This window comes from Saccopteryx bilineata, chromosome 1, assembly GCF_036850765.1.
Source record: "Saccopteryx bilineata isolate mSacBil1 chromosome 1, mSacBil1_pri_phased_curated, whole genome shotgun sequence".
Taxonomy (NCBI): Eukaryota; Metazoa; Chordata; class Mammalia; order Chiroptera; family Emballonuridae; genus Saccopteryx; species Saccopteryx bilineata.
The window spans coordinates 149,573,572-149,594,888 of record NC_089490.1 but is presented as its reverse complement, the minus strand read 5'-3'; the positions used below and the strand labels follow the sequence as shown (position 1 = coordinate 149,594,888).

General features: G+C 46.7%; 1 protein-coding gene across 1 annotated transcript in view; it reads right to left on the bottom strand.

Annotated features, from left to right (window-relative positions):
• The window catches only part of LDLR (low density lipoprotein receptor), a 46,117-nt gene that overhangs the window by 8,334 nt on the left and 16,466 nt on the right, over positions 1 to 21,317 (bottom strand). Inside the window, 11 exon segments of the mRNA XM_066273634.1 lie at positions 3,284 to 3,436; positions 3,526 to 3,667; positions 4,726 to 4,865; positions 5,167 to 5,285; positions 6,965 to 7,189; positions 7,291 to 7,462; positions 12,021 to 12,146; positions 12,915 to 13,034; positions 14,594 to 14,716; positions 17,550 to 17,672; positions 20,350 to 20,733. Of these exon segments, the coding sequence (XP_066129731.1) occupies positions 3,284 to 3,436; positions 3,526 to 3,667; positions 4,726 to 4,865; positions 5,167 to 5,285; positions 6,965 to 7,189; positions 7,291 to 7,462; positions 12,021 to 12,146; positions 12,915 to 13,034; positions 14,594 to 14,716; positions 17,550 to 17,672; positions 20,350 to 20,733 (1,827 nt within the window).

Here is a 21,317-nt window from a genome sequence, read left to right as displayed (position 1 = left end):
ATGAAAAGCATCAACCCCTAGTTGCGTCACTTTAGTTGTTCATTGTTTTCTCACATGTGCCTTGACCAGGGGGCTCCAGCTGAACCAGTGACCCCTTGCTTAAGCCAGTGACCTTGGGCTTAAGCCAGTGACCATGGGGTCATGTCTATGATCCCACACTCAAGTAAGAGAGCCCACGCTCAAGCCAGGGACCTTGGTGTTTTGAACCTGGATCTTTATTATCCTAGGGCAACACTCTATCCACTGTGCCACCGCCTGGTCAGGCCACATCATCAGTTTCAAGTCACTAGTTTTATTTTTTTGTGACAAACACTGAGAGACAGATAGACAGGGACAGACAGACAGGAAGGGAGAGAGATGAAAAGCATCAATTCTTCCTTGAGGCACCTTAGTTGTTCATTGATTGCTTTCTCATACGTAACTTGACCGGGGAGCTACAGCCGACCGAGTAACCCCTTGCTCAAGCCAGCGACCTTGGGATCAAGCTGGTGAGCCTTGCTCAAAACAAATGAGCTCGTGCTCAAGCTGGTGACCTTAGGGTTTCAAACCTGGGTCCTCTGTGTCCTAGTCTGACGCTGTATCCACTGCGCTACCACTTGGTCAGGCACGAATAGCTTCTTAAGAGCAGAGCCCTGTCTGTCATTCTCAGAGGATCCTTGTGTCACAGGGGGGCTGTCCAGAGGCCCCTAACACTGCAGCACAGCTTGCACTGGAGGGAGAGCTGGTGATGCTGCCCGGCGCACGTGTGTGCCTCCTTCCCACACCTGTACCTGACAGACCCAGCCAGGGGCTAGAGAAACAACTTGGAGCAAATGCACCCTAATTTTTGGTGAAAAAAAATTTTTAAGATTTTATTTTTTGGTTTTTAGAGAGAGGACAGAGAGAAGGTGGGGAAGGGTAGGAAGCAACAATGCATAGGAGTTGTTTCTCATACAGGCAAACCCAGGGTTTTGAACTGGTGACCTCAGCATTGAAGGTTGATTCTTTATCCACTGCACCACCACAGGTCAGACTCGGTGGAAGTTTTATAATTTTAAAATAAACTGAATGTAGTGTTGACCTGAAATGCTGAGGTCGCCAGCTTGAAACCCTGGGCTTGCCTGGTCAAGGTGCATACAAGAAGCAACTGCCACAGTTGATGCTTCCTGCTCCGCCCTGCCTTTCTCTCCCTCTCTAAGATCAATAAATAATATCCTTAAAACAAACAGAATGTAAGGTAATAAAAAAGAATCAAGATATGCAGAAAAAGAGAAATTAAATGAAATGACCAACCATACAATAGCAAAATATTTTCACAGGAGTTAAAAGGATAAGCCTAAATGTTGTAAGAAACAGGCTTCTGAACTGAAATGAAGGTACAAAGTTTATAGCAGCAGAAAAAAGGACAACAGTGGCTTTTTTGGGAAAGAAGGCTGAGAATCATAGTAAAGTTCACAGTGTTTATTTTTTAGAATTCCTAAATATAAAAGATTACCTTCCTCCTCAAAATAACCCAACCTATGATCTTTGGGGGAAAATTAAGCCGATGGGTAAACTTCCTGGCTAACACTGAACTGTTAAAAGATGCAAGAGTGGTCCTGGCTGGATGGCTCGCTTGGCTGGAGCATTGTCTTGCAATGCAGAGGTGGCTGGTTCAGTCCTTGGCTGGGGCACATACAGAAACAGATCGATGCTTCTGTCTCCCCCTTATCCTCCTTCCTCTCTCTGGATTCAATAAAAATAAAAAATTAAAGACAAAAAAAAAGGCAACAGAGAACATTAAAAAAAAAAAAAGATGCAAGAGTGGCCTGACCAGGCAGTATGCTGTGGCTAGAGCATCGGACTGGGACATGGAGGACCCAGGTTCAAGACCCTGAGGTCACCAGCTTGAGCATGGGCTCATCTGGTTTGAGAAAGGCTCACCAGCTTGGACCCAAGGTCGCTGGCTTGAGCAAGGGGTTACTTGGTCTGCTGTAGCCTCCCAGTCAAGGCACATATGAGAAAGCAATCAATGTATTAAGGTGCAGCAACAAAGAATTGATGCTTCTCATCTCTCTCCCTTCTGCCCCTATCTGTCCCTCTCTGTCCCTGTCACACACACACACACACACACACACACAAAGGCAAAAAAAAGCCTGACCTGTGGTGGCACAGTAGATAACCTGCTGAGGGCACTGGTTCAAAACCTTGGGCTTGCCAGGTCAGGTGCATACGAGAAGCAACTACGTTGATGCTTTCCACTTCTCTCCACCCCCCCTTCTCTTTCTCTCTCTAAAAGTCAATCAATAAATAAATTAATAAAAAATAAAACTGGTCCTGGCCGGTTGGCTCAGTGGATGTCCTGGGTTCGATTCCTGGTCAGGGCACACAAGAGAAGCAAGCACCTGCTTCTCTACCCCTACTCCCCCCCCTTTTCTCTCTCTCTTCTCCTGCAGCCACGGCTTGGTTGGAGCAAGTTGGCCCCAGGTGTTGAAGGTGGCTCCATGGCCTAGCATCAGGTGCTAAAATAGCTCGGCTGCCAAGCAACAGAGCAACAGCTCCAGATGGATAAAGCATTGCCCCATAGGGGGCTTGCCAGGTGGATCCCAGTTGGGGAACATGCGGGAGTCTGTCTCTCTGACTCCCCGCTTCTCACTTAAGGGAAAAAAAATTTTTTTAAACTTAAAAAAAAAAAAGAATGGACATACCACAAGAAAAACACTAATATTTGAAATAAAATCATCAATTGTTTTAGCAACATAAAAATATAAAATAAAAGAACTGAAAAGGGCCTGACCTGTGGTGGCGCAGTGGATAAAGCGTCGACCTGGAAACACTGAGGTTGCCGGTTCAAAACCCTGGCTTGCCTGGTCAAGGCACATATGGGAGTTGATGCTTCCTGCTCCTCCCCCTTCTCTCTCTCTCTCTCTCTCTCTCTCTCTCTCTCTCTCTCCCCACTCTTTAAAATGAATAAAAAATAAATAAAAAAAAAGAAGATAAAAAAAAAAAAAAAAAAAAAAAAGAACTGAAAAGGGCCATTCCACACTCGATGTCTGTGTCTGAATCAGTCACCTCCCAAGGGAGCCTGGAAAGGGTGGGTTAGATGCCAGAGGTAAACTGAGTGTATCTATGTGCCCAGCACAGCACTCACATGCCCCACACCGAAGAAAGGCAGACTACGGTTATCCCAGCCGAGGTGTCCTTACAGCGGCCTCCTGGGGCTTGCTCGCCATGTGACAGAGAAGCAAAGAGACTCTGGAAAGGCCACAGGGCTGAGCCCCCAGGGAGAAAGGCCACAGGGCTGAGCCCCCAGGGAGGCGCCCACCTGCGAGGCAGCTCCTCCTGTCCTTGGCCAGCTGCATGCTGTCGGGGCAGGCACAGGTGAACTTGGCTGAGTGAGGGCTGATCTGCGGGGCCGGGAGGCACAGGTACTGGCAGCCGCCGTTGGGGAGGCTGGTCTTCTCACACCAGTTCACCCCTGAGGCAGAAAAAGCAGGCAGTCAGGGTGAGAAGTTAAAAAAATTCTTCTGTTAGGGAAGTGGGACAGGGGGCAACCACCTTCTTTACCTCTTGGCTGTGTGAGGTTATGGAAAAGGACAATGTCCTCTGGGGACAACAGGTTTTCAGCCATCAAAGTGATGTTGGACCCTGTGAGGCGGTTGGCACTGAAAACGGCTTCGTTGATGATGTCTGTCCAAAACATTTTGTCCTATGTGGGCATTAAGGAAGAGGACAGGTCCCATTAAGCACTGAGATGCTTAATGATTCCCAACACCTGAATCGATGGAGTTCTCAGAAGAAGCTGTTCTAGGTGGTAGCATCATTTCTTCTTTCCTAAAATGACTTTTAATTGCGGTGAAATACACAAAACATAAAATGTACCATCTTAATCATTTTTGTCTCTAGTTCCATGACATTAACTACATTCACATTGTTGTGCAACCACCATCACCCATCTCCAGAATGTTCCATTCTCATATTCCCAAACAGAAGTTCTGTCCCTATTAAATGCTAACCACCCACCCCTCCCCCAGCCCCTGGCTCCCACGAATCTGTTTCTATGAATCTGACTCCTCTCAGGACTCCATATAAGCAGAATCCTACAGTGTTTGTCTTTTTTGTGTTTGGCTTATTTCACTCAGCATAATGTCCTACAAAGCATAATGTCCTCCACTCATGTTGTAGCAGGTGTCAGAATTTCTTTCTTTGTTAAGGCTGAATAATATTCCATTGTATGGATGGACCACACATTATGAATGGTGCCTGTCCTTGACAGACACCAAGTTGCTTTCACCTCTTGGTTATTATGAGTCAGGCTGCTTGATCATGGGTATACCAATATAAAAGCATTTCTTTAGAGCAGAATTCCCCCACTGGGGCTCTTTGGGGCTGGCTAATGCTTCAGGGTAGCTAGTTAGCAGCACCCCTGACCTTCACCCACTACATGCTACTTACGAGTAACCCCCTACAAGTTGGGACAACTAAAAAGTCTCCACACATTTCCAGATGTCCCTGGTTGGCAAGATGGCCTCCGCTTGAGATCTGCTGCTTTAGACCTTTCAAGACTCTTTTGGCGAGAATAAAACAGACATAACTAGGTTTAAGACAGCCTCATAGTCATAGGCAGTTTTCTGAGTTAGTCTCGGCTTCAATTAATGAGACCATGTTTGTGGACCTGTTTACATGACCGCTCACACCTCATACCCAAGTGGAGTTCAGTGATCAGCACTTGGCTGTGAACCTCCTCAAGCACCAAGGAAGCCCCACCTCAAAGATGGTCAAGGAGAAGGGGTGTGCCAGTTTCTTTTTATCCTCCAAAATTGTCTTCCGGTTCTCCCCGTTGATATCGATGCTGGAGATGGAGTGGAGCTTGGAGTCAACCCAGTAGAGGCGGCCACTGGAAAGATCTAGAACCCAAAAGTAGACAAGGAAAGGTCACATGTCGATGCCAGAGGGGCCTTTGGGCCTGAGCACTCTGCTGCAGGAAGGAGCCCCCAAAGGACCCAGCAAAGCTGTGCCCAGAAAAGCAGCTCTGACCCTCTCCCCACGTGTGAGCCTGAACCCGCCGCTGGGGGTGGGGAGGGGCGGGTTTAACAGGACATAGAAGCTTCAGGTTGCCGCACGGCTGTGTTCAGGGCTGGCCTGGCCAGGCTCCTCTCACTTTTAGACTGTGCTTGACCCCCAGGCACCACAGCCCCTGGAGCATACCCAGGGTGATGCCATTGGGCCACTGGATGTCCTCTGTCACCAGTGAGTGAACGTCCATGCCGTTCAGACCCCCCTTCTTGATCTTGGCGGGAGTTCCCCAGTCCGTCCAGTACATGAAGCTGCAGAGAGAGTGGTGAGAACAGATATTCAGACGTCGGCAAGGGCGGCTCTCAGACGACGCTGGAGAACACTTTCCCCCGAGGCAGCCAGGCCAGTCCCAGTGAGACCTCAGCTTGGGTCCTTCTACTCTCCAACCTTGCCTACCCAACCCAGCGCTGGCACCGGGCCAGACTTGGCAGGATTTTAGAACCTTCAAGAACAAAGGGAGGTTTTGATTCCAATATTGAGACTAGAACCCATCAATTTGCATCTAAACACTACTTTCTGAGGGGCTTTATAAATTAAAAAAATTTTTTTGAAATTTTTTACTTTTTAAAAATTTTTATTTTAGAGAGAGGAAGGGAAAGACAGGAGACAGGAACATTGATCTGTTCCTGAATGTGCCCTGACTGGGGATTGAACCGGCAACATCTGTGTTTCGGGACTATGTTCTAACCAAGTTATCTGCTCAGGGCAGCTTTACAAATATATTAGATTTATTTATTTATTTATTTATTTTTAACAGAGACAGAGAGAGAGTCAGAGAGAGGGATAGACAGGGACAGACAGACAGGAACGGAGAGAGATGAGAAGAATCAATCATTAGTTTTTCATTGCGCGTTGCGACACCTTAGTTGTTCATTGATTGCTTTCTCATATGTGCCTTGACCGTGGGCCTTCAGCAGACCAAGTAAGCCCTTGCTCAAGCCAGCGACCTTGGGTCCAAGCTAGTGAACTTTTTGCTCAAACCAGATGAGCCCACGCTCAAGCTGGCGACCTCAGGGTCTTGAATCTGGGTCCTCTGCATCCCAGTCCAATGCTCTATCCACTGCGCCACCGCCTGGTCAGGCTACAAATATATATATAGGCATACCCTAAAGCTATTGAAAGTTTGGTTCCAGATTACTGCAATAAAGCAGTGCTACTTTGTGAGCAGTAGGAGGAAAAGGGGCAATAAAATTCTAAATTTTCATGTGCTGAATGGCATTTAAATAAATTGTGACACATCTGGGGGATCCCAGCCTGCCCGGCCCACCTTCACCACATGGTCTGTCCCATCTGAGTCACGTTCACAGCCCAATGCTCCCTTTTCCTTTGACTATAGCTGCCCATCCAGGGTTGTCAACGTCCTTCTGGAATTGTGAAATTCCACACGTGACATGCTGTGGTGGCAGATGTGGTCTGACAAGTACAGACAGGGGCCATGCTTTCCTATTTTACTCTGGGCCCTGCAGTGGCCAAGTCAGCCACGGTTCCCGTGGACACCTGCCTGGGGCCTCCACGGAACTGTGACCTTTACTCCTTTTACGTCCTTAAAAAACCTGTCTGTAATTAACGTTCGACCTGTGTATTTTTATTTTTCTCCAATCCTATCCTGGCACAAAAGACTAATCTGAATTTTATTTTCTACTTTCTAATAAGTATCAATTTCTAATACCAATTTAAATCAGTATTTTAATTTCTGATTTTGGATTCTGTCCCATAGGGCAGAACTTTTTGGGATCTGTGTCCATCTCAGGTGACGCAGCAGCGGTCAGAGGGATGGAGCCTCATAGCCCCAAAGGGCATCCAGGGAAAGTACCCCCACTCTGGGCCCCACCCCACTCAGTCTAGTCTCTTTCAGGCACAAGCCTTTCCCCCAGCAAGTCCGAAACGATTCCTCGCTCTCCCTGTACCCCTCTGCTTTTGGAATACCCACCCATGAACGGGGTCCACCACAATGGCCCTTGGCTTGGAGCCTTTCTCCTTGAAGAGGGTCTTTCTCTTCACACCCTTGGTATCGGCCACAGAGATGGTGCCCAAGATGGAGTCCGTCCAGTATATGTTGCTGTGAATCCAGTCCACGGCCAGCCCATCTGGGGCCTGGAGGTCCTCGCCAATGATGGTGTCGTAGGAGAAAATGGGCAATCTGTCCATCTGGGTGCTGAGGAGGGAGGAAGGAAAGAGGGGGAAGGAGGAGGAGGGAGTCAGTGCCAGAGGGCCCTGTTTCACTCAGGGCCGGGCTGGGCGCGCACTGAAGCCCACCTGTAGATCTTCCTTAGGGACAAGTCGGACCAATAGACTCTGTTGCTGGCCACGTCCATGTCCAGGGCGACCACGTTCTTCAGATTCGGGATGAGGCTGGTGTATTCGCTGCGGTCCAGCGTCATCTTCCTTACCTCGTGGCGGTTGGTGAAGAAGAGGTAGGCAACGGTGCCTGTGGAGCCACGAAGAGTGCTCAGAGCCGCAGAAGGGATCCCCCTGACCCGTTTGTCACCCTGCGGGGTCTAGCTGAACCTGAGGAGACACCCAAGATGTGGGGTGGCGCGTGCCTCCCTAGTGTGTTAACCACATGCTTCTGATGCTCTGACTCTGGGCCTTGCAGGTCTCGGACAGACGGCCCCTCCCAGGCCGGGCTGGTTCCAGGCAGTTACCCATTCGCCTCAAATGCCAACTAACCAGCCCACACCCACTGCCTCCTTCACCTCCTCGCTGCATCCAGGCTACCCCAGGGCCAGGAACCAGAAAACCAGGGACAGTCCCTACACCTCAGAGCCCATCGAAATTATTCAAACTAGCTGATCCTAAGCCTGCTTCCCTGCCTCACCTGTTCCTTCCCAAGGAAACCACAACAAACATTCCCTCTGCTTCCTGACCTACCCTTGTGCTTCCCCGTGAGCCCTGGGAGGTGCAATGTGGCCTCCCAGGTGTATATGGGATCTGTGACCTCACCATAGGTGCATAATAATAAAAGCTACATTAGAAAACTCCTAGGCTCCAGCATTCTACATTTTAGAACAGAAAGATGAAGAAAAGATAATGGTTCATGTGTACAGAGTGATTCCTTTTTTTTTTTTTTTTTTTTTTTTTTTTAAAGACATATTTTCTTTTTCTTTTTTTTTTTTAATTTTTTATTTTATTTTATTCATTTTAGAGAGGAGAGAGAGATAGAGAGAGAGAAGGGGGGAGGAGCTGGAAGCATCAACTCCCATATGTGCCTCGGCCAGGCAAGCCCAGGGTTTCGAACCGGCGACCTCATAATTTCCAGGTCGACGCTTTATCCACTGCGCCACCACAGGTCAGGCCAGAGTGATTCCTTAGAGTGGGGAATTCTCTCTTTTTTGGGGGGGGATTCTTTTAGTGTTTTGCCTACTAAGTTTTCCCTCATTGATCCTTATACTTCTACAAAGCTGTTGTCAACCCTTTTTACAGATAAACAGATTGAGGCTCAGAGAGGGAAAGCAACTTGCCCAAGATCACACAGCTAGTGAGTGACAGAGCCAGGATTTGAACCTGGGTCTCTGACTCTGTGTTGTAACCATGACATCAATATGCATCAACAAACTGACCACTTCTACGACTGACCTCACTCATACTATCCCTTCCCATGACACCATCCCCACCAATAGGATGGCATCTGTACAGATACTGACCCCTACAGATTGGAAGAAAGGAAAATATCAAATCCTGGAAGATTTCAGAAAATGGGCCCCCAATTCTCTCCAGAAACAGGACATGGCATGGGGATATGTCAGAGGGAGGAGAAGAGGGTGTCTAAAGGGATGACGACAGAGAAGAAGGAATTAAAGCTTAAGAGACTCTTGGGGAAACAGAAGCTATAAAATATTTCTGCAGCCCTGGCCGGTTAGCTCAGTGGTAGAGCATCAACCTGGCGTGCAGGAGTCCCAGGTTCGACTCCCGGCCAGGGCACACAGGAGAAGCACCCATCTGCTTCTCCACCCCTCCCCCCCTTCCTCTCTGTCTCTCTCTTCCCCTCCCACAGCCGAGGCTCCATTGGAGCAAAGTTAGCCTGGGCACTGAGGATGGCTCTGTGGCCTCTGCCTCAGGTGCTGAATGGCTCTGGTCACAACAGAGCAACGCCCCAGATGGGCAGAGCATCGCCCCCTGGTGGGCGTGCCGAGTGGATCCCGGTCGGGCTCATGCGGGAGTCTGTCTGACTGCCTCCCCGTTTCCAGCTTTGGAAAAAAATTTTTTTAAAAAAAGTGTGTGTGTGTGTGTGTGTGTGTGTATATATATATATATATATATATGTATATGTATATATATATATATCTTTATTATATGCAGCTTAAGTGTCTGTTTGTCACCGATAGCTTATTGGTTGCTTGCGTAACTGTACTAGCCAATGGGGTGAAGTTGCCACGGCATTCAAATAGTCCCGCCTTTCTGGCATGCCACCTCACAAATTGAGGTTAAAGACTGGGGCAATTGCCTGACCTGTGGTGGCGCAGTGGATAAAGCCTCAACCTGGAATGCTGAGGTTGCTGGTTCAAAACCCTGGGCTTGCCTGGTCAAGGCACATATGGGAGTTGATGCTTCCTGCTCCTCCCCCTGTTCTCTCTGTCTCTTTCCAATCTCTCTCTCTCTAATAAAAATGGATAAATAAAACCTTTAAAAAAAAAAAAAAAAAAAAAAAAAAAGACTGGGGCAATTATTATGCTGTTAAGAAATCTTAACACCAGAAGCGGTCTTTGCAATGGTACAAGACTAGATGTTCTCCAATTGAAAAATAATGTCATAATAGCTAAGTCTTTGGCTCCTCTAAAGGTGAAATACATGTCATTCCAAGAATTGATTTGGCTCCATCTCAAACAGGGTTGCCGTTTCAAATGAGACGTAGACAATTTCCTGTAAAACTTGCCTTTGCTATGACCATCAATAAGTCTCAGGGCCAAACGCTTAAGCGTGTTGGCATTTTCTTACCTGAGCCTGCATTTGGACACGGTCAACTTTATGTTGCCTGTTCAAGAGTTTGTGAAAGAACGGACGTAAAATTTAAAAAAATTGATGGTCCTCTGCAAGGCGAGCTTAAAAATGATGGAAAAATCTACACAAGAAATGTTGTGTACAAAGAGATCTTTGACATGTGAATTAACATTTTATTATTTAAATCATCTTTATTTATTGAGCTAGCGGTGGCTCTTAAGAAATGTACAGTGGTTTCCTTCATTGCACTCTACTTTAAGCAATTAAGCAAAGGGGCGTCCTCACCACCTACCCTGGGTAATTCAGTTTGAATTAGCAGACACCTTTGCACAAATCATTTTAATTACAAATTATAATATCTAGAACAGCGGTCATTTTGTATGACCGCCGGGCTTTCTAGTGTGTGTGTGTGTGTGTGTGTGTGTATATATATATATATATATATGCGCAAAATTGACCTTCGCAGGAATCACACTGTAAGAGCAGAACATTATGCAAAACAAAGACTGTTTGGGCGACCATCCAGGTGACATCTGCCAGAGCAATTATGCCTCTAAAACATGGGATCCCTTGATTTAGGGACTCTAAAAATCAGTGCATGCTTGCAGTTCTGACCTAAATATCAGTTAGAAAAAAATACTTGACTATATTGACTATTTTGTTTCATTATGAGCTATTACATTTTGGTCTCTATAATTTACTTTTTAATTTGATTTTTAATTAATTATTTATTTTTAGAGATAAAAATTAATAGAGAGAAAAGAAGGGTGGGAGAGAGAGAGAGAGAGAGAAACATCGATTTTTATTGTTCGACTCATTCATGCTGTCATTGGTTGATTCTTGTATGTGCCCTGACCAGGGATCAAACCTGTAAACTCATCATGTCAGGACAACATTCTAATCAACTGAGCTACTTGGCCAAGGCCACTTTGATCTCTTTTAAATGCACTTGCTTCTTCTTTTTTTTTTTTTTTTTTTTTTTGTATTCTTCCAAAGCTAGAAACGGGGAGAGACAGTCAGACAGACTCCCGCATGCGCCCGACAGGGATCCACCCGGCATGCCCACCAGGGGGCGAAGCTCTGCCCACCAGGGGGCGATGCTCTGCCACGATCAGAGCCACTCTAGCGCCTGGGGCAGAGGCCGAGGAGCCATCCCCAGTGCCCGGGCCATCTTTGCTCCAGTGGAGCCTTGGCTGCAGGAGGGGAAGAGAGAGTCAGAGAGGAAGGAGAGTGGGAGGGGTGGAGAAGCAGATGGGCGCTTCTCCTGTGTGCCCTGGCCGGGAATCGAACCCGGGACTTCTGCACGCCAGGCCGACGCTCTACCACTGAGCCAACTGGCCAGGGCCTGCACTTGCTTTTTTTTTTTTTTTTTTTAAACAGAAAGAGTCAGAGAGAGGGTTAGACAGGGACAGAGAAATGAGAAGTATCAAACGTTAGTTTTTCATTGCACATTGCCACACCTTAGTTGTTCATTGATTGCTTTATCATATGTGCCTTGACCACGGGCCTTCAGCAGACTGAGTAACCCCTTGCTTGAGCCAGCGACCTTGGGTCCATGCTGGTGAGCTTTTGCTCAAACCAAATGAGCCCACACTCAAGCTGGCGACCTCGGGGTCTCGAACCTGCGTCCTTGGCATCCCTTGGCATCCCAGTCCGACGCTCTATCCACTGCGCCACCGCCTGGTCAGGCTGCACTTGCTTTTTATAGGGTGCAAGCACATTTAGCTATTAAGAAGAGCTGGAGGTGTGGGCTGTCTGGGTCCATGGCTTTCTATCTCTTGTCCCCTGAAGTCCACAGCAGGGTCTAGGGGCTGCAAACCATCCTCTGTGGAGTTGACCTGTGTTTGCTGAGAAGCCGGATTCATGAGGGCAGCCTTCTAGCAAGCCTAATTCCTAACTGCATTGCTCCTTAACCTGCCAGGGTTTTTCGGGAGCAAAACCCCTGTCTATAGGTCATTTTAGACTGAAAAGTTCAGATGATGAAACTCACTGGTTTGCTTTCGAAATGGCTAAGCCAGTGCCCTCCCTCCCCGCCTCCGCGCACTCACCCACAGCCTTGCAGGCCTTGGTGAGGGGGTCCAGCTGGTAGCCCTCTTCACACTCGCACTTGTAGCTGCCCGCAAGGTTCACACAGAGCTGGCTGCAGGTGTCGGGGTCCTGACACTCGTCGATATCTACAAGTCAGGACAGAGAAAGAAGGTTGGGGCATCTTCCCCACAGGCCACAGGTAGAGTGATGGGCTCTGATCCAAAGCTAAGCCCCATAATTGCAAAGGGGGATAGCCATCTCCTCTGTGGAATATCTCCAGGGCTGGTGTCTCAGTGACTATGAAGTTCAGAAATAAAATCATGAAAACTGCTAAGAATCGTCTCCAGCAATGACCCTGACCTCAGCATTCACGCCTGGAGTAAGATTAACAGGACAAAGTTGCATCAGTTGAGATTTTTTAATTATTAATCCCAAAAAGCAAATACCAAGTGCTCCTCGTGGGCTAAGCCTGTGCTCGACTCCCTGTGCCTGCAGAGGCGGATTTAAAGGCGGGCGCTCCGAGCGCTCACCCTGGGCCCCAACTTCTGCAGGGCCCTGCAAAACCCCAACTTTACACTTTTTTCTAATGACACCAAGTTTGGTTTCATATGTGCAATTTTAACATTAATAGTACATAATATTTTTTATTTATTTTAAAATATGGTTAACATGCATTTTTATTTTCCCTGTCTCTCTTTTTTAAAGGGGCCCAATATTTTCATCTGTGCCTGGGGCCTCAACCGACCTTAATCCGCCTCTGTGTGCCTATGGCATCTTATTACATCCTTCTAACAGCCTGTGGGGGGGGGGGCTGCCCATGTAACAGATGGGGAAACCAAGGCACAAAGGGGTTTGGCCACCACATCAAAGGAAAGGGCTGAGGAGGCCGGGAGCCCATTCTGCTTGGGAATCACCTTCGCATCTTAGCTGGTCCACCAGCCGGAAGCCTTCAGGACACAAGCACTCGTAGCCAATCTTGAGGTCGTTGCAGACATGAGAGCAGCCACCCTTGTTGTCCAGGCACTCGTTGGTCCCTGTGCCAGGTGGGGGCACAGACTGGTCACATTCAGGCCTCCAGCTGCTCCTTCCAGCCACCCTCTCTATTTCACTATCTTATAACCACCACAATGAATGTGAGGCCAGTGAAGTATCCATGACCCCCAGAAGACTTAAAATAACCATTGTCACGTGCAATGCCATAGACGAACTTGGAGGACATTATGCTGAGTGAAATAAGGCAACACAAAAGGACAAACACTGTATGATCCCACCTAGATGAAGTCCTAGAGGAGTCAAGTTCATAGAGACAAAGAGTACACTGGTGGGTGCCCAGGGAGCAGGAGGGGCAGTGAGTGTTTAATAGGGCAGAGGTTCAGTTTGGGAAGATGAGAAAGTCCTGGAGGTGGACGGTGGGGATGGCCGCACAGCAATGTGAGTGTACTTAAGACTAGTGAGCTGTACACTTAAAAATGGTTATGATAAATCTTGTTACTTTCAACCACAATTAAAAACTTTTTTGAGCCTGACCAGGCGGTGGCACAGTAGATAGAGCGTCGGACTGGGATGTGGAGGAGCCAGGTTCGAGACCCCGAGGTCGCCAGCTTGAACGCAAGCTCATCTGGTTTGAGCAAGGATCAACAGTTTGAGCCCAAGATTGCTGGCTCGAGCAGGGGTTACTCGATCTGCTGTAGCCCCCCCCAGTCAAGGTACATGTGAGAAAGTAATCAATGAACAACTAAGGGACTGCAACAAAGAATTGATGCTTCTCATCTCTCTCCATTCCTGTCTGTCTGTCCCTCTGTCCCTCTCTCTGACTCTGTTTCTCTCAGAAAAACAAAACAAAACTTTTTTGAGTTATAAAAACCAAAAACCACATACCACAGTTACATATATACATTAACTCATTTAATCCTCTCAACAACCCTAAAGATAGCTGGGGAAGCTGAGGCATGGACAAGTTAAATGACTGCTGGACTTGAACCCATGATATTTGGCCAGAATCCATGCTCTAGCTCTCTACGCCAAGCATGGGCTAAAGCCAGCCCACCACCTGTTCTTAGGCAGCCCAATAGTTAGGACTGATTTTTAAGTTTTAAGTAGTTAAGAAGAAAAATAAGAATCAAAATAAAACTATTTCACACCACATAAAAGGTCCATGAAATGCAAATTTCAGCGTGCGCAATAAAGTTTTCCTGGAGCATATCCACACACATTGACGTGCATACATACGCATTCACATGGCTGCTCTCCTGCTATGATGGCCTAGTTGGTCTAACTGCGACAGAGACCATATGGAAGAGTCCAAACGTTTGCATAGCTATGGGTCACAGAACATCGCTGAAACTTTACAAGCATCACATCAGCCAATCTCCAGCAGCTCAAGGATGTGTAACTTCAGTCCCATCCTACAGATGTGAAAACTGAAATGCGAAAGCAAAGCCACTGATTCCCAAGATCCCCACATCTGTCTTGTTCCAGAGCCAAAGCATTTAGGGGACTGGGTAGGCTGGAGCCTTGTACCCCACAGCACCCATATCTGGGTCCCAGTTCCAGCTCCCCACGAGTCCCAAGAGCCGCTGCGCCCTCAGCTCACCGCACTCCTTGAGGGGCTCATCCGACCAGTCCCGGCAGTCCCGAACTGAGTTGCACACCTTGTCCAAAGTGATGCATTCGCCACTGTGGCACTTGAACTTGCTGGGCCCCGCGCACAGAGTCACTATGAGCGACAAAGAAGAGGGTCAGGTGCTTTTGAGTTGCAGGACCCTGTTTAGTCTACTTTTTAATAATATAATTTTGGCCGATTAGCTGAGTTGGTTAAGAGTGTCATCCCAAAACACCAAGGTTGTGGGCTCAATACCAGGTCAGGGCACATACAAGAGGTAACCAATGAATGCATAACTAAGTGAAACAACAAATGAATGCTTCTCTCTGTCTCTATAAAATCAATCAATAAAAAAGATAATATGCAAATGTATTCACTAATAAAACATAATAATTATCGAACTCCTTATGAACCCAGTTTAAGAATTAGAATGCCACCTGACCGGTGGTGGTGCAGAGGATAAAGCGTACACCTGGAATGCTGAGGTCGCCAGTCTGAACAAACCTGGGGGTGCCCGGTCAGGACATATACGAGAAGCAATTATTACAAGTAGATGCTCCCCGCTCCTTGCCCTTACTTTTCTCTCTCTCTTCTCTCTAAAATCAATAAATAAGCCTGACTTGTTGTGGCGCAGTGGATAAAGCATCGACCTGGAAATGCTGAGGTCGCTGGTTCGAAACCCTGGGCTTGCCTGGTCAAGGCACATATGGGAGTTGATGCTTCCAGCTCCTCCCCCCCTTCTCTCTCTCTGTCTCTCCTCTCTGTCTCTCCCTCTCCTCTCTAAAAATGAATAAATTAAAAAAAATAAAATAATAAAATAAAATCAATAAATAAAATCTTAAAAAAAAAATTAGAATGTCACCAAGATTGGGCAAACTATGAACCATGGCCAAGCTGGTTCACTGTCTGTTTAAATATTAAAATATTTAAATATTAAAAGTTTTATTGGCACTGGGCCCAGCCCATTTATTTATATCCTATCTGTGGCTTTCTCTTTGCAACAATAGCAGAGTAGAATAGATACAACAGGGACTATGGCCCACACAGCCAAAAGTATTTACTATCTGGTCTTTTATGCTAAAGGTTTCCAGGCCCCTGACCTAGATTACAAATCACCCTTATCTGTCCCATCCTGCTACTCTCTGCTACACCCCCAGAGATAACAATAATCCTGAACTTTGGGTTTACCATTCTCTTATTTTTTAACATTATTAGTTCCATCAAACATATATGAATTAATAATATATTATTGAATTTTGCTTATTATTGAGTCTTGTAACAGAACTATATCTGCTAATTTCCTGCAACTTGCTTCTTGCTCTTACCCTTGAAGTTGTGAGGTTCACCTGTGCTGCTGCTGAGGGCTACAGCCTCATTTTCTGAGCTGTATGATACTCCACTGTGTGACTTCATCACCATTTTATTATTTTCTCACTCCGGTGTTTACAGCAGCATTAATTACAACAGCCAAAGATAAAAGCAATCCGAGTATCCATTGACAGATGGCTGAATAAACCCAATGTGGCCCATCCATACGATGGAATATTATTCAGCTTTAAAATGGAAGGAAGTCTGACACATGCTACATACAATGTGGATGAGTATGGAGAACATTATACACATGAAATTAGCCAGTCACTAAAGGACAAACACTAAACGATTTCACTTATGCCCCAGAGGGGTCATTCAGAGACAGAAAGTAGAATGGCGGGTGCCAGGGGCTGGGGGTGGGTGGGGAGTGAGTGCTTAATGGGGACAGAGTTTCAGTTTGGGAAGACAAAGTTCCGGCGATGGATGCCCGTGATGGCCGCACAACAATGTGAGTGTGCTGATGCTGTGGAACTGGATACTTAAAAATGGTTAAGATGAGGCCTGACCTGTGGTGGCGCAGTGGATAAAGCGTGGACCTGGAATGCTGAGGTCGCCAGTTCAAAACACTGGGCTTGCCTGGTCAAGGCACATATGGGAGTTGATGCTTTCCGCTCCTCCCTCCCCCTTCTCTGTCTCTCTGTCTCTGTCTCTCTCTCTCTCTCACTCTCTCTCCTCTCTAAAAATTAATAAAAGTAAAAATAAAAAAAGAATTATTGTTAAAAAAATGGTTAATGGCCTGACCTGTGGTGGTGCAGTGGATAAAGCATCGACCTGGAAATGCTGAGGTCACTGGTTCAAAACCCTGGGCTTGCCTGGTCAAGGCACATATGGGAGTTGATGCTTCCAGCTCCTCCCCCCCTTCTCTCTCTCTGTCTCTCCTCTTTCTCTTTCCCTCTGTCTCTCCCTCTCCTCTCTAAAATGAATAAAAAAAATAAAAAAAAGAAGACACGTTGCTTTAAAAAAAAAAAATGGTTAAGATGATAAATTTTATGTTATACATATTTTACCATTTTAAAAAGATAGTGCAATATAAGAATTTAACTTTTTGTTCACTAGATGGTTTCAGTCTCTAAATACCTTAATAAAAATGTAAAAAAAAAAAGTAAAAAGTAGTGTCCTTATGTGCATTTTACCACAATAAGACATTTTGAATTATAGTAGTTCTATTGCTTATGCACACTCAGGCTGTTTCCAGCAGTTTATTAGCACAGCACTGCTCTGCATATTCCTGAGCCCCATTCCCTAGGGCATGGGTACAAATGTCTCCTGGGGTCATTCCCAGGAGTGGAATTGCGGTGTTGTAAATTCAGGAAAGTCTTTTACATGGAATTTATGGTGCATGTAACTCTGAGCCCAAAGATATAGGCTCTGTATACTTTGACTTCATTCAGTCTCATAGTCCTGAAGTAGGTGCTTTCATTATGCTTTTTTTTTCAGATCAGAGCAGCCAAGTAACTTGCCCAAGGACACATAGCTGGTATGAGGCTAACCTGGGAGATTCTGTCCTCATATGGGATCCATCCTGCTTGTACCCCATCACCCCACCACCGTCTAGGGCTCTCAGCACGGAGCTCACCATTGACGCAGTCAAGCTCGTCACTCATATCCTTACAGTCGTGCTCCCTGTCACACTGCTGGCTGCCGTGGATGCAGGTACCATCCCGGCACTGGAACTCATCAGGCTGGCATGTGGCCACAGCTAGAAAAGACAGGACGCGTTTGATTTTTCTCAGGGAGAGGTGAAGATGGCAGAATCCCCACCTTTGAAGAAGCAATTTCCTGACAGCCTAACAGGAACTGGCTGCCCTGGGCCTTGGGGACAGCATGTGGATGGAAGAGTTTTAGACATGAAGAAACACACCCAGCTTCCTCCACCAGTAGGAGACAGTGGCTCATCCATTTTATCTGCTTCTTCAAGCAGGAAAAAGAGGAAAGAGGTGGCCTTCCTTCCCATCATGGGGAAAATGTAAATTTTAGAAGATTTTCTTTCTTTTATGGCAGAATAATTTTTTCCTTAATAAAGAAGAATCATGGAAAATTATTACTAAAGTAGCAAAGTGTGGGAAATTGAAAAGAGGAAGAAACCCTGAATCCAAATATCCCACCACAACTATTAAGGGTTTCCTAGACTTCTTTCCAGTTGGGCCTCATATGCATTTTTTAGATCGCATAATTCATTAAACAACTACACACTCAATGAGCTATCTTCAGTAGAAAAGCAATGATATGGTCCCAATCTAGACAGAGGCAGGCCAAGTGAATCATGATAATTAGGTAAAAAAACCACCAATTATAATTCAGTCGTTCAAATGACTAAGACTACAAACATGAAAAATGTTGATGACAGGATGCCATTTGATAAAAGACAGTACAACTAAAACTCAGAGGACACACATGGTGACCGGAGTAGAGACTGCTGGCCATAGTCAGACCTTGACCTCACCAGGATTTGCTTTATGTTAAGTCACTGAGCTATATCATTTTTTGTCCTTTCTATGGGATGTATTTCACAATAAAAATGTACACAATTTAAAATTTTGATTTCAGAATGGCAGTCAGAATTCTGTGAGCAAAATGATCCCTTTTCCACCTTTTTTTAAAATTTTTTTTTTTTTTTTATTATTATTATTTTTTACAGAGACAGAGAGTGAGTCAGAGAGAGGGATAGACAGGGACAGACAGACAGGAATGGAGAGAGATGAGAAGCATCAATCATTAGTTTTTCATTGCGTGTTGCAACATCTTAGTTGTTCATTGATTGCTTTCTTAATATGTGCCCTGACCGTGGGCCTCCAGTAGACCAAGTAAACCCTTGCTGGAGCCAGCGACCTTGGGTTCAAGCTGGTGGGCTTTTGCTCAAACCAGATGAGCCCGTGCTCAAGCTGGCAACCTCAAACTTGGGTCCTCTGCATCCCAGTTCAATGCTCTATCCACTGCGCCACCTCCTGGTCAGGCCCCTTTCCACCATTAAAAAAATATATCCAGGCCCTGGCCGATTGGCTCAGTGGTAGAGCATCGGCCTGGCGAACAGGAGTCCTGGGTTCAATTCCCAGCCAGGGCACACAGGAGAAGCGCCCATCTGCTTCTCCACCCCTTCCCTTCTCCTTCCTCACAGCCTCTCTCTTCCCCTCCCACAGCCAAGGCTCCATTGGAGCAAAGTTGGCCCGGGTGCTGAGGATGGCTCCATGGCCTCTGCCTCAGGCGCTAGAATGGCTCTGGTCGCAACAGAGCGACGCCCCAGATGGGCAGAGCATCGCCCCCTGGTGGGCATGCTGGGTGGATCCCAGTAGGGCGCATGCGGGAGTCTGTCTGACTGCCTTCCTGTTTCCAACTTCATGGGGGGGAAAAAATTTATATATATATATATATATATATATCCCCCAAATTTTGGAGTGCTGTATTGTTCAAGTGATAATTGCTCTGCTGTGACCTATGTAAAAAGGGGAATGATCGTATTTTTAACCCAAATGTTTATCTCTGCATTAAAGAACAACAAAAGCAACAACCAAAGATAACTTTAGCAAAGCAGAACTCTGAAGAGAGTTAAAATAATAGGATGGGATTTTTGGTTTTCTCAGGTCTATGTCTTCAGAAGATTATGCTGCCTTTCTGTGACTCAGTTTCCCCATTGGTAAAGAGTGGGGGAGCCTGCTCACAATATGGGAATTAAATGAGTTTGTGTTAAGTTTTAGAACAGATCACATACAAAGCCATGCATTGTTTTGAAAACATGACATTTCAAAAAGCCTAATTACATTTACACAGCCATTACAACTCTCTGAAAACTGACACAGAGAGGAAAAAGCCATCTGGATTCACAGTGGTTTTCCATTGCCAGACTCAAAATAATGGCTTGTGGGTTTTAGAAGCACTGACCCAGGATCAGAGCCAGGGTCGTCTGCTTTATCTGCAGTCTCCAACACAGGAGCCACTAACTATGGGTAGCTAGTTAATTCTAGATTAATTAAAATGAAACAAAAATTTTGTTTTTCAGTCACACTACCCACGTTAGCTAGTGGCTACTAGGCTGGGCAGCTCCACCATTGCAGAATGTTCCAGTGGGTGGCAATGGACTCTAATGCCAATGCTATTTATTGCCCCATTCTACAGGGGAGAACACCATGCAGCAGGGAGGTTGAGTCCCTGACCAAGGGTCACACAGCTTCACATCACCAGCCAGGCCTGGACACCAGGATTCTTTCTGAACCAAAATAATACTGCAGCTGTGGCTTACTCCCCTCTTTAAAAAGATACGAATTAAACAGGCAAGTGATTTGAAATCATTTAACCACACACACAAAAAAACACCGCCACCACCAGTCCCACATCTGAGGTAGCACAGAGACTGGTGAGAGGTCAGCCCGTAGCGCCCTTACTGCAGTCCTCCTCGTCAGACTTGTCCTTGCAGTCAGGACTGCCATCGCAGCGCCAGCTGGAGTGGATACATTCGCCGCTGGGGCAGTGGAACTCGAGGGCAGAGCAGGGGTGGTTCCCGTGCTTGGCGGATGTGTTGCGGCCTCTGCAGTTCTGCGGCCACTCGTCTGAGCCATCATCGCAGTCAGGGTCACTGTCGCAGGCCCACAGCTCAGGGATGCAAGTGAGGCTGTTGCACTGGAAGTTGAGGGGGCCGCACGTGGGCGTGGGACAGGATGCCTCGTCGGAGCCGTCCAAGCAGTCGTGGTCCAAATCACAGACGAACTCTGAGGAGATGCACTTCCCGTCCTGGCAGCGGAACTCGTTCTGGGAACAGGTCTTGGGGGCTGCGGGAACGGATGGGAGATGAAAACTCAGTTACTAGGTGTTGGGCAAATGAGTTTGCTTACTTTTAGTGTTAAAAAAATTGTGCTCGGCAGCGCCAGGTATGTGGTTGGTGAAATTGCAAATTACCTTTCTGCTTGGGAAGGGCCACTGTCTTGCTAATGTTTGCTGGAGGAGAGGGAGAGAGAAGCCACGTTTGCAGAGTGAGAGCAGAGAGAATGCAAGGTGCTGAAGAAGCCAGTTTGTGCAGAAAGTTTGAAGGAGATGGGGAACAGAGGTGAGGGGCTTTTGTGAGCTCTGCTGAGACTTGTGGGCCTTTGATTCTAGGAGAAACTGGAGAATGTGACAGTGGCTTTGGGAGCCCTGAGTGAAAGGGAAGTGTTTTTTCCCTGTGTGTTTGCTCACAGGCCTGTGCGAGACTTGAATAAAGGAATGGCCCACCACTTTTTGGCTCCACTGTTTCTTTTTTGTATTTTTCTGAAGCTGGAAATGGGGAGAGACAGTCAGACAGACTCCCGCATGCGCCTGACCGCGCCCGACCGGGATCCACCCGGCATGCCCACCAGGGGCGTGGCTCTGCTGAGAC